The sequence below is a fragment of the Musca autumnalis genome, unplaced genomic scaffold (assembly GCF_047663935.1).
Source record: "Musca autumnalis isolate F117 unplaced genomic scaffold, ASM4766393v1 scaffold_2, whole genome shotgun sequence".
In the NCBI taxonomy this organism is placed as follows: domain Eukaryota; kingdom Metazoa; phylum Arthropoda; class Insecta; order Diptera; family Muscidae; genus Musca; species Musca autumnalis.
This window is the reverse complement of record NW_027411755.1, coordinates 96,338,908-96,351,392: the sequence shown is the minus strand read 5'-3', so window position 1 is coordinate 96,351,392 and position 12,485 is coordinate 96,338,908. Positions and strand designations below refer to the sequence as shown.

Below are 12,485 nucleotides of genomic sequence, written 5' to 3'. Positions count from 1 at the left end.
GAGGGTCAATTTTTCGATATATGCAAAATATATGCAAAAATTATGCAAAATATGCAAAAAAATATGCTAAATAAGCAAGTGATATTTTGACAAAAATCGCAAATTAAATTTGGAAAATCATCAAAAAAGCATTCTAAATTAAGTTTTTTGACGTTTAACATAGTTTTTTTTGCAGATTATTATGTTATTGAGACTCTCCAGATATTCCACCACAGCAATAAATCTAGACTAACAAGACTTAAATCAGTTTTCACAAGGTGAGAAAATGTCAAATAACCCAGCATTCCTATTACAACATAATTTGCTTCCTATACAAATGTAGATAGATAATGGAACAATTTCAAATACTCAATCAGAAATGTCAAAATCAACGTGTCCAAATATGGTGATAGTTTCTAATCGGCCAAAATTGTCTAGCAGAAAAACAAAGGAGCTAGAGTTAGTCATCGCTATTTTTGTGCAATTTTTCCTAATTTTTGGAAAAAAGGTTCGTTTTTTAGGGCAAAATGTGAAAAAGTACTAAAGTACCATTTACGAGTCCAGGTTCTGGAATATAACTATAATTAGAAGTATACGTTTTGAATATCCACATATTAGATTTGAATATATTTTATAGTGTTTAGTCCTTTATTCAGTATATACAGACATAAATTGGCAATTTTTGTGCTTTTGTGGTCAAAAAGCTTCTTTGGAAAAATGCTCTAACTGCTGCTTTAATGTTGATGACATGGTTTTAGTTTAATGCACTAAAAATACATAATTTTATAATATCGATCTATATTGTACGCATACAATCGCTTAATGCAGAATTGGAAAATGTTCACTCCTCGGCGAAAAGTAATGCATTAATGTTATACCCATCCACGATGAATAATAAGCAAAATGAAGAACGCGCAATGATTAGTGCAAAATTACATCACTTAGAAAAACCACACTATAGAGTGGTAGTGGTAAAATAAGTCAAAACCCTTGGAATTGTCTTTAAAATGGAAAAACCACTCACATATTTCTGCTAGAAAAGTATTTTGAATGCTGAAAAAATATAGTTCATTCATTCCTGCTACAGGAAAACAATTTTGATAACACAGTCGAAAAGTCATTACCTTTTGTATACACAATTGTTTAATTTATACCTGTCCTTGTACTCGATAATTTGTACTAATTATTACCAATGCTTCGAATTATGACAGTTGTTTAATGGAGAAGTTCGTAAACAAATTGTTTCAGCAACATTTAGTAAATATTATCGAGTACAAGGACAAACCTTTCATGACACATTAGCCTTGTTGTATAGGATATAAATAAATATATTAAGAAAAATATTCGCCGCAATATTGTCATTAAAGTTGCCAAATGCAGTATACACCTAAAAGGCAAAGATTTCAAGGAATATTAATTTACAAAACGATGAAATTCCACATCTGTCTCTGGGTTTGCTTATATCCTAATGTAAACTTTAAAAACGCCATATTTCTAGCACTATTTTCACAATCTGATTGGATTTTTGTTTTTCCGGATTATCGAGTAGAAAAATCTCTCTATTTTTTACACGTAGATTACTTTCATTTAAGTGTTCGTTATTAGCAATTACAATTTAAAAAGTATTATTATATAACTTCCACGAGTGATTTAATCATATAAAATAAATTATTTTCCTTACAATTCGTTAATCCGAACAATTTGATAATTCGGACACCGCCGAAACCTGTGGTGTAGGGATTATCGCGAATGTACTGTATATATGGGAGCAATATCCAAATCTGAATCGATTCTTACCAAAATAGGGATCGCCCTGGGGCCAAAAAATCCCCAATTTTTATGCGAAGTGGTCTATAAATGTGACCTGTGCTTTGTTTTCAAAAAACATGGCGAGATGGATAAGTGCGAATCTATGCAGATCGTCAAAAGGAACTGTGGGTTTAGTTTCATTTTGCATGTTGCAAACTCATTCACTAAGACATAATACCCTTAGGGTATTAAAATATAGTTATCAGTGCAATCATGAATAAAAATTCCGTGCAGAATTTGTTTCCTATCCCCAATTTCACAATTTTTTATTTCCGTATAGAATACGCCAAATGAAGCGAATCTAGTAGTTTTCAACTTTTAACAAATAATGATTTTAAAAGAACTTCACTTTTTAAAATTATTTTCCGTGTGGAAAATTCAGAGGGAAATATTCATGATGGCCCCGTATATATTTTTATATGTTTTTAATAAAATATGAAAGATTTTATGTAATATTCAATATTTTCTTAGTCTTAATTTCTAGCTCATTTGTTATTCTTTCAGACAATTTTGGCCGAGCAGAAACTATCAACATATTTGGATACATACATTTTGACATTTCTGAATGAGTTTTTGAACAAATTTGTATTAGAAAGCAACTTATGTTGTAATAAGAAGGCTGGGTTATAGGAAATTTTCTAATAGGCCGTTTATATATAACAAGGTTAACCCAGTAGGTCTGGGTTTCAAATGTCATTTCCATTGTATATACTTCAAATAAATCCTCATAAAGAAGGTTAACCCTGCAAAAAACTATAATATAAACGCCGTATAAGTCTTTTAGTCCAGATTTATTGCTATGGCGGAATAATAATTAATAACATGATAATCTGCTAAGAAATCGACGTTTAACGGCAATAAACTTAATTTAGAACACTTTTTGATGACTTTCCAAATTTAATTTGATGATTTTTGTCAAAAAAATTACTTGTATATTTTGCATATTTTTCGCATATTTTGCATATTTTGCATATTTTTTGCATATTTTGTGAATATGCAAAATATGCAAATATGCAAAAAAATAAAAAATATGAGCCTGTCATTGCATTCAGTTTTCTTCAAAACGAATTTTGGTCCAATCAGGATTTTCGTATCTTTATTAATAAAAAATATGCAAATATGCAAAATCCGATGTCTACTGATTAGCAGTTTACATATGTATGTTTTCAATGCACCAAACAGATGCGAAGGTGTTTGTCATTAAAATAAAAACTTCAAAATTTTAAAATTGAGATATGTTATCGCGTTTTGCAATATCTCTGATATTTTACTATCAATGACAGCACATTTGGTATTAATTTAAAGCTCAGATGGTCTAGTTTCATTGCTAATGGCAGATGGATAAAATTCGTATTAACGACTATTGAGGTATTTCCGTTGTTTAACCACCTACGCCAACCTGCTTTTCATCATTGTAAAGGTGATTATATCTTCTTCGATTGGCAGACTTAGCATTTAGATTACCCCTACTGGAAGCGTAGTTATTCTTATAACAAAAAACGCTTGTATTCTTCTCACAAGATTTTTGCCCATTCTGACTCCTAAATATTATCCGACAATCACCAAAATTAATATGCTTCTTCCACTCTGGGACCCCCATTAAACGATCAAAATTGCGACCTGTAGCGTGATTACAACGTGACGGACACACATTGCCAGATCGAATCAGCTTGTCGAGACATTCATTTTGGTAAATATACGACCAATATTGAATTGCTGCACTTTTCTTTTTTGGATTTGCTTTTATTGAGAATGTTTGCTGACATTAGTCTGTCAGTCGATATATTCCATTGCAGATCGATTACACTGCTCAACAAAGTTGAAAAAGTTGAATGTTTCAACCGAAATTTTTGTTGTTTCTAAATGAGTTCGACGAGTTATTTTCAAATCCGATCACGGTTTTTCTTCATCAGCTCTTGTTCTTGAGATATAGCTCAAAATCGGTTTTTACGAGTTTTACCCAGAATTTCGTTATTTCCGGATACAAACAAATATTTTTTGTAGGTTTTTCGACACTAATATATTAAGGAGATGTTGTACGTTCGATACAAAGAGTTTTTGAAATAATTACAGTGAATATATAACGAAAAAAATAGAAAACATACGACAGACCTTGTAAAAATTGCATATTTTTCGCCCTTTAAGCTGTAATTACGCCATCGAGGGGAAGTCATAGGATCTTCATATGGCAATGTGGATATGCTTATGCTGTCTACTATATAGTCCAGTAATCAAATATATAATATAAAGTTCATAGAGCCCATGATTCGGCCATAACCTAAAAATCATCATGAAGACTGCCATTGAAAAGTAAATGACTTATGTGGTAATGATATCAATGGTAAATGATTTCCCTTTAGCAGTCTTCATGGCGATTTTTAGGTTATGGCCGAATCATGGGCGCTATAAACTTTATATTATATATTTGAATACTGGACTATATAGTAGAAACCCTAAGCATATCCGCATTGCCATATGAAGATCCTATGACTTCCCCCGATGGCGTAATTACAGCTTAAAGGGCGCAAAATATGCAATTTTTACAAGGTCTGTCGTATGTTTTCTATATTTTTTTCGTTATATATACACTGTAATTATTTCAAAAACTATTTGTATCGAACGTACAACATCACCTTAATATATTAGTGTCGAAAACCCCACAACAAATATTTGTTTGTATCCGGAAATAACGAAATTCTGGGTAAAACTCGTAAAAACAGATTTTGAGCTATATCTCAAGAACAAGAGCTGACGGAGAAAAACCCTGTCCGGATTTGAAAATAACTCGTCAAATTCATTTAGAAACAATAAAAATTTCGTTTGAAACAAAAGTCGTGTTTACTAGTGTTATATTTACCGAATGAGAACCCATCATGACGATTGGTAGTTCTTCTTCCCAGTTAGTCGACTTTAGGACTTGATTGCTGCTTGCAATATTTTGTGTCATCTTTCTATTGATTCCAGGCAGATTCAAACTGTCTGCCTTGATACGGAGGAACTCCCTAATTCGAAATCTAAACATATAGAAAGGCATAAGCGACTGAAGACGCGGTTATGTCCACCAGTGGTATAGCTTCTGCCCATCTAGTAAATCGATCAATACATGTTAGAACACACCTGTAGTTTTCACATAAAGGTGAGGGTCCCCTATTTAATGCTCACATGATTGAATCGTTGAGTTGGAACTGCAAAATTTCCAATCGGGCTCTTAACATGCCGAGTGACTTTTGATTTGTTGAAATATTACACAGCATTGTGTGCAGTTGTGGATATCCATGCAAATTGACTTTGACTGAAGACTGAATTCCATTAATATATTCGAACAATTCCATGAATATATTCGACCAATTCCATGAATATATTCGAAATGGCTGTGTAATATATGAACACTCGGTTTTAGTGGAAACGTTGCAATAAATTTTAATATCTGTATCCGGAATTACCATTTTCTTCAAAACGAATGAAGTACATATGTTATCGCCTTTTGCAATATCTCTGATATTTTACTATCAATGACAGCACATTTGGTATTAATTTAAAGCTCAGATGGTCTAGTTTCATTGCTAATGGCAGATGGATAAAATTCGTATTAACGACTATTGAGGTATTTCCGTTGTTTAACCACCTACGCCAACCTGCTTTTCATCATTGTAAAGGTGATTATATCTTCTTCGATTGGCAGACTTAGCATTTAGATTACCCCTACTGGAAGCGTAGTTATTCTTATAACAAAAAACGCATGTATTCTTCTCACAAGATTTTTGCCCATTCTGACTCCTAAATATTATCCGACAATCACCAAAATTAATATGCTTCTTCCACTCTGGGACCCCCATTAAACGATCAAAATTGCGACCTGTAGCGTGATTACAACGTGACGGACACACATTGCCAGATCGAATCAGCTTGTCGAGACATTCATTTTGGAAAATATACGACCAATATTGAATTGCTGCACTTTTCTTTTTTAGATTTGCTTTTATTAAGAATGTTTGCTGACATTAGTCTGTCAGTCGATATATTCCATTGCAGATCGATTACACTGCTCAACAAAGTTGAAAAAGTTGAATGTTTCAACCGAAATTTTTGTTGTTTCTAAATGAGTTCGACGAGTTATTTTCAAATCCGATCACGGTTTTTCTTCATCAGCTCTTGTTCTTGAGATATAGCTCAAAATCGGTTTTTACGAGTTTTACCCAGAATTTCGTTATTTCCGGATACAAACAAATATTTTTTGTAGGTTTTTCGACACTAATATATTAAGGAGATGTTGTACGTTCGATACAAAGAGTTTTTGAAATAATTACAGTGAATATATAACGAAAAAAAATAGAAAACATACGACAGACCTTGTAAAAATTGCATATTTTTCGCCCTTTAAGCTGTAATTACGCCATCGAGGGGAAGTCATAGCATCTTCATATGGCAATGTGGATATGCTTAGGGTGTCTACTATATAGTCCAGTAATCAAATATATAATATAAAGTTCATAGAGCCTATGATTCGGCCATAACCTAAAAATCATCATGTCCGGATTTGAAAATAACTCGTCAAATTCATTTAGAAACAATAAAAATTTCGTTTGAAACAAAAGTCGTGTTTACCAGTGTTATATTTACCGAATGAGAACCCATCATGACGATTGGTAGTTCTTCTTCCCAGTTAGTCGACTTTAGGACTTGATTGCTGCTTGCAATATTTTGTGTCATCTTTCTATTGATTCCAGGCAGATTCAAACTGTCTGCCTTGATACGGAGGAACTCCCTAATTCGAAATCTAAACATATAGAAAGGCATAAGCGACTGAAGACGCGGTTATGTCCACCAGTGGTATAGCTTCTGCCCATCTAGTAAATCGATCAATACATGTTAGAACACACCTGTAGTTTTCACATAAAGGTGAGGATCCCCTATTCAATGCTCACATGATTGAATCGTTGAGTTGGAACTGCAAAATTTCCAATCGGGCTCTTAACATGCCGAGTGACTTTTGATTTGTTGAAATATTACACAGCATTGTGTGCAGTTGTGGATATCCATGCAAATTGACTTTGACTGAAGACTGAATTCCATTAATATATTCGAACAATTCCATGAATATATTCGAAATGGCTGTGTAATATATGAACACACGGTTTTAGTGGAAACGTTGCAATAAATTTTAATATCTGTATCCGGAATTACCATTTTCTTCAAAACGAATTAAGTACATACTTTCAATAGTTTATACGGATAATGCTTTGTAGTCCACGACGCACAGTGGTCGATTTGAAATATTTAGGCGGCCAAAAAGATTTTCGGACGTAAAAAAAATATGTATTTATTTAACAAAATAAGAAAAATATATATTTTATAATAAATACACATTTTATTTTCATAAATCATAAATAAACAAAAATTATAAATAAATTAAATTGTCTTATTAAAAGATGTTTCTATTTCGACTTCTTCGTGCTCAATACAGGATTGTGTGTGGAGCTCGGCAGGTTCTAATAGTTATATAACTTCACTGAAAAACATCTTGTGTGAACTTTTCTTTAACGATCTTTCACTACTTATGAGTGGATCCGATGTAAGAAGCAATCTTTGATAAATATCACGGTTGCATTCTTCCCTTGAAATTTTTCTTGAAAAATTCTGTCTGTATGACCGAAAATGTTTATTTCGAGCTTCTGCAGCCTCCTCCGACAATTGGCCAATTGGCAGCAGTGCATTATCTATGATGGTCGCACCATGTAATAGTAATTTATGCATTGTTGGAGTCATGGGATGCCAGTCGTATAATTTCACATACATTTCTTTGAATTTTGTTGTATTTATTTTGTATCCACTTGAAATCGCCTCTAATAAGATCTCTAATTCTGTGTTTTTTTTTTTTAATAAATCTCCTACTCGTATTGCCATCATTGGTATTACCAAAATTAGCTTTACGCATGTCCACCAACAGCCCAGTTTCTAAGCGGAATCTTTCTTCGATTTCTTTTTTCCTTCCTTCTTCTAATGCTTTCTCTTCCTGGGTCCTTTTCTTTCCATATTTCTTCACGGGCATTTTAGGCAATTTATATGCCAAATGCAGAATGCTTTCAAAAATAGGTATTTTTGCGTGCAATACCAAAATTCCAAACTCAAGAGCATCGGGACTTATCTCGTTCTTTTTGCTTAAATTATTGAAATCTTTGGAAGTGGCGCCACATATATAGCATCGGTTAGTTGAGGTCGTGTTGGTTACAGCATTGCAAACTCTGCCATCAACCATGTTCATTTTTAAATGTGATTATAAGCAAATTATTTTCCATCAATATTTTCTTTTGTAGGAGTGAGGTTCTTAATTTCATTTTGCACATAACTTATTTCCTCTTTTGTTACATCTGTAGTTTCTTTCACATACCGAAATCGTGGTGATGATTGTGTTGGGTTTTGCCACAACACTTTATTGTTTTCTTTGCCACAAATAACTTGAGTGGGACAAAATAAATCAAAAATATACTAGCATCGGATTCGGCGTCTTCCGAGAATTTTTGTTTGTACCGTGCTTGTTGTGACCCGTCACACCCCCAATTATTAATTATCGTTAATGATTTTTTTTTTCAATTTCGTTAAGGGTTGATAACACTTCTTCCAGGTAGATTGATAACCGTTGAATAGTATGATCCATTAGGCATTGTAAATTAATTTCTGCGCAGGAAGCCGTTACTCGCAATGCCGTCTTTGGTGGGTAGCATTCTTGTTTTGCTTTCAACAAAAGGTCGTAACAAGGGTAATGCTTTGGGTTAGTTGCCCTTATTATTTCATATTGTCGTATTGTTAAATCAACTTCTACGAACATTTTGAGTGCTTGGAACGGGGTCAAAGGAGCAATTGTTTCATTGGTCTTGGAATAAGCTTTTCTATATTTACTAGCCTTTGTTGTTGAATTTCTTTGAGCAGTTTTGAGGCAGTTCTTTTTCCATTCGTTTGCAATACGACTTGTGCGGCATGTATAATCATTTCATCATCAACATTTGATCGAATTTCCTCAGTTTTTCTTATCTTGCTTCGTTCACTCGAATCCGAAAATGATTTGCTCGGACGACCTGGTTGATTAAGCGAATGCATTGGTATTTCAAAAGTGCCTTCCAGCCACTTTTGGTTGTTTTTCATAAAAACTTCTTTTAGCCATCTCCGTTTAAATTCGTGTTTGATGTATGAAAATGTATGCTTAAGGCTCTTTTTTCTTTCCACAGTGTCTCCGCAAGACAATAGCAAGTGGTTTTCTAAAAACTCCAACCTCTCATCCAAGACATTTACGGGTCACTATTTTCACCCCCGACGAACTAGGTATCTCCATAGCTAAAAAAAAAACATAAAATAAAAAAATGGTTTTTTTTAACAAAAAAAAAAACGAAATTGCTTTTGAAATTAAAAAAATTAATTTTTTGTTCTGTGAAAAAAGAGGGTATATTCAACTACCGAAAAATATAACGAAAGTTAAAAATAAAAGATAAAACTAATATTTATTTAATAGAAGCTTACTTGAGCTATAGGTATGACTATCACTTTCACTTCACTACACAACTTAACTTCTTCACAAACAATTCACTACTCTATTTTCACATGTAATTCGAAGAATTTCAGTTGTATTTTGATTATTTCATTTGAAATTCGAAACATTTCAGTTGTAATTTGAGAATTCCAATTGAATTTCGAATTATTTCATTTGTAATTTGAGAATTCCATTTGATATTCGAATTATTTCATTTATAATTTGAATTTTTTCATTCGTAATTCTAATTATTTCATTTGTCATTCGAATTTTTCCATTTGCAATTTGAATTTTTCTATTTGTAAATCGAAGTTTTTCATTTGAAATTCCATATTAACAAAGTTCAAATTACAAATGTAAAAATTCGAATGAAATAATTAGAATTACAAATGAAAGAATTCAAAATAATTCGAATATCAAATGGAATTCTAAAATAACAAATGAAATAATTCGAATTCCAAATGAAATTCCCAAATTATAGAATAATAATAATTCGAAATTCAATTGGAATTCTTAAATTACAAGAAATTCCCAAACTATAGAATAATAATAATTCGAAATTCAATTGGAATTCTTAAATCACAAGTGAAATGTTTGGAATTACAACTGAAATTATTCAAATTACATGGGAAATTTTTTGAAAGTTTTAATCAAATTCGAGTCTTTTTTGATCAGACAGCGCGATTAAAAAGCTGGAATATGAGCGCATTTTCTGATCATTAAAAACTCTTTTGTCGGGAGAAAAACGTAACCTTAAGCGACTCGTCTAAAAATCACATTTGAGTCTTCCTCTGCGTTAGTTTAGAGTCATTTACGACCATTTTCTGATGGTATGTCAACTATTTTTCGAGTCGTATTTTAATCATTTATTGGTGATTTGTTGATTAATTTGTGACTCTTTTTTGAGTCATGTTTACAACCGTTTATGAGTCTTTAGTGAGTCGTTAGAGGAAAATATGAAAAAAAATCAAAATAAGTTTCTTTTTTATCCTTATTTTGTTTTCTTTTCTCTTCTGCTTTGCTATGATATTTAATTATTCCTCTATGTTGTGGTTGGTTGGTTTCTTCATTCACATTCTTCATTTCACTTGGCAAAACCTGGACATGTGTAATGTTTGTCCATACTCTTAATATTATACGTGCCATTTATATCAAAGTTATGTAGAAAATGTATATGAGAATTATATACAAACATACCATTATGCCCAGGAAAAAAAAAACAAAACAATCAGTTTTTAATCACCTATCTGTTCATAATATGATCACAAGATACATAATTACAATCCCTTTTCAAACACATGTATGATATGATTTTAATACAGAATTTTGCAATCTGCAGATGACAAAGATTTGACAATAAATAACGAAAATAAGAGTCACATTTTAAACGCCTCAATGATTTATTTTCGATTGCTATACATTTTGTTATTGTATTTTAAATTGAACTCTTTTAAATCATTAGAGGGAATCGCTTTCGAGTCTCTTTTTGATCACACAAGTGAGTTAATCAGTTTTTGATCACCAAGAAGACTCTAAAAAGATTCCGCAATGTGATTTTTGAAAAAACAATCTTCTAATTGCTGGCGGGGATGAAGCTTGATTGATATATAAGAAGTTTGGTTATCAATGCAATTAACAATAGTAAGTTTACGTATAAGCAAATTTAAAAAATCCCATATAGATGATGATTTAACAGTTGATTTCATACATTGTACTTCCCTTAACTTCTAGTGTCAACGCCATTCTTTTAAAATATCTTATTTCTTTGAATCATTTAGAAAAATGGACTATTTACTACAAAGCGGCAAATAATATTCACATCTGAAGATTCCCACTATTCTGTTGAAAAACTTGCCATGTTTATGGGACTTGGATCTGAAAACGTGTGCAAAATTAAAACCGATAAATGCGGAAAAATTGACATAGATGATTTGGAGTTGAACATAAAAAAACATATAAGTGAAGACTGTGTGCCGCTAATGGTATCTGCGACAGCTGGTACGACAGGTAAGGCATATTTGCTATTGACTTGAAATTGATGATAATCATCCATTATGTTCCATTCATCCCTATTCCTCCCATCCCTATTAAATATCCAAAAATTTTATTTTCGTTTTAAATTTTTTTTTATTTTTTTTAATTGGGAAATTTATGCTCTGCCCGAAACAAATAATTTATGTTACCACTACATTCTTTTGACGCATCAGAACGCGATTTGACGTACATCATGTTGGATACTGTTGGTGTACTATAATATCTAGATGTTACTTTCGCAAAAAAATTTTCCACTGTATAATGTGTGGTACATTTGTTTAATAAAATATTTCGATGCTGCTCCATTAACGTTCTCCATGCTGTGAGGGTTGCAACGAAAATGTTTTTTTTTTTTAGAATAGTTTAGTTAATGAAAGCGTTTGATGTAGACAATTTTAAAAAAGCAATAAAATGTATCATTCCTGTCACAAAATTTTTTGTTCACTCCAAATCTTCTTTTGGGCTGCAGGCTTCATGTTGTTGTAAAACCTTGTTATTAAATATTTTTCGAAAATTTTCTAATTTGATCGTTTCGTATGCATTCTTCTTGCGTAAAGTTTTGTGGTTGACATTTATAAATGTCAAATTTGGTTTTGATTCCTGCTACAAAATCCTTGCTTCGTAAAAGGCATGGACTAAATAACATAGTAAATGCCCCAAAGCGACGTATGTCCTGGGATCGCATCGAAATATGGTTGTAGTACATTCAATCTATGCAAGAACGGCATGTGAATCGAATCAGCATCGCATGTTGAAAATATAATTTTGGCATTTATGTTTTCTGCTGCAGTGAAAATTTCAGAAAGCATGTCCTAAATGCAATCCATATCGAATCTGGGTTTTGTCTCCACGCCTATTAATAGATTCCAATCCGTCAATAAACCACTCAACATGAAAGAATATGCATACCTGATATTGTCATCAGTTGGTGGTTTATTTTAAAAATATTCTCGAACATTATTTAGGATACTTAGGAGTTTGAAAACTTATTAATTTTATAAAGCAAAACCGATCGATGACGTTGGGATCCGATACTAGGTCGGTTGTTTCTACGCAAATTCTTTGCACTGCCTGCTTCCCTGTTAGGCTACTGCTGGACATGTTGATTTAACGGAATAAATAAAGTTATCGTTTTTTTTCT

General features: G+C 32.3%; 1 protein-coding gene and 1 long non-coding RNA gene across 6 annotated transcripts in view; one reads left to right on the top strand and one right to left on the bottom strand.

The window, feature by feature from the left end:
* LOC141394323 (uncharacterized) overlaps positions 1-12,485 on the bottom strand; it is a 204,093-nt gene that overhangs the window by 50,237 nt on the left and 141,371 nt on the right. The gene's annotated exons all lie outside the window — the stretch shown is intronic.
* The window catches only part of b (glutamate decarboxylase-like protein black), a 111,788-nt gene that overhangs the window by 42,422 nt on the left and 56,881 nt on the right, over positions 1-12,485 (top strand). For all 5 annotated transcript variants that reach the window (XR_012410340.1, XM_073968574.1, XM_073968575.1 and 2 more), the window contains one exon: positions 11,089-11,317. Coding sequence is in view for 4 of the 5 variants with exons in the window: in XM_073968574.1 (XP_073824675.1) it covers positions 11,089-11,317 (229 nt within the window). In the remaining variant the exon portion in view is untranslated. The remainder of the gene's footprint in view (positions 1-11,088; positions 11,318-12,485) is intronic.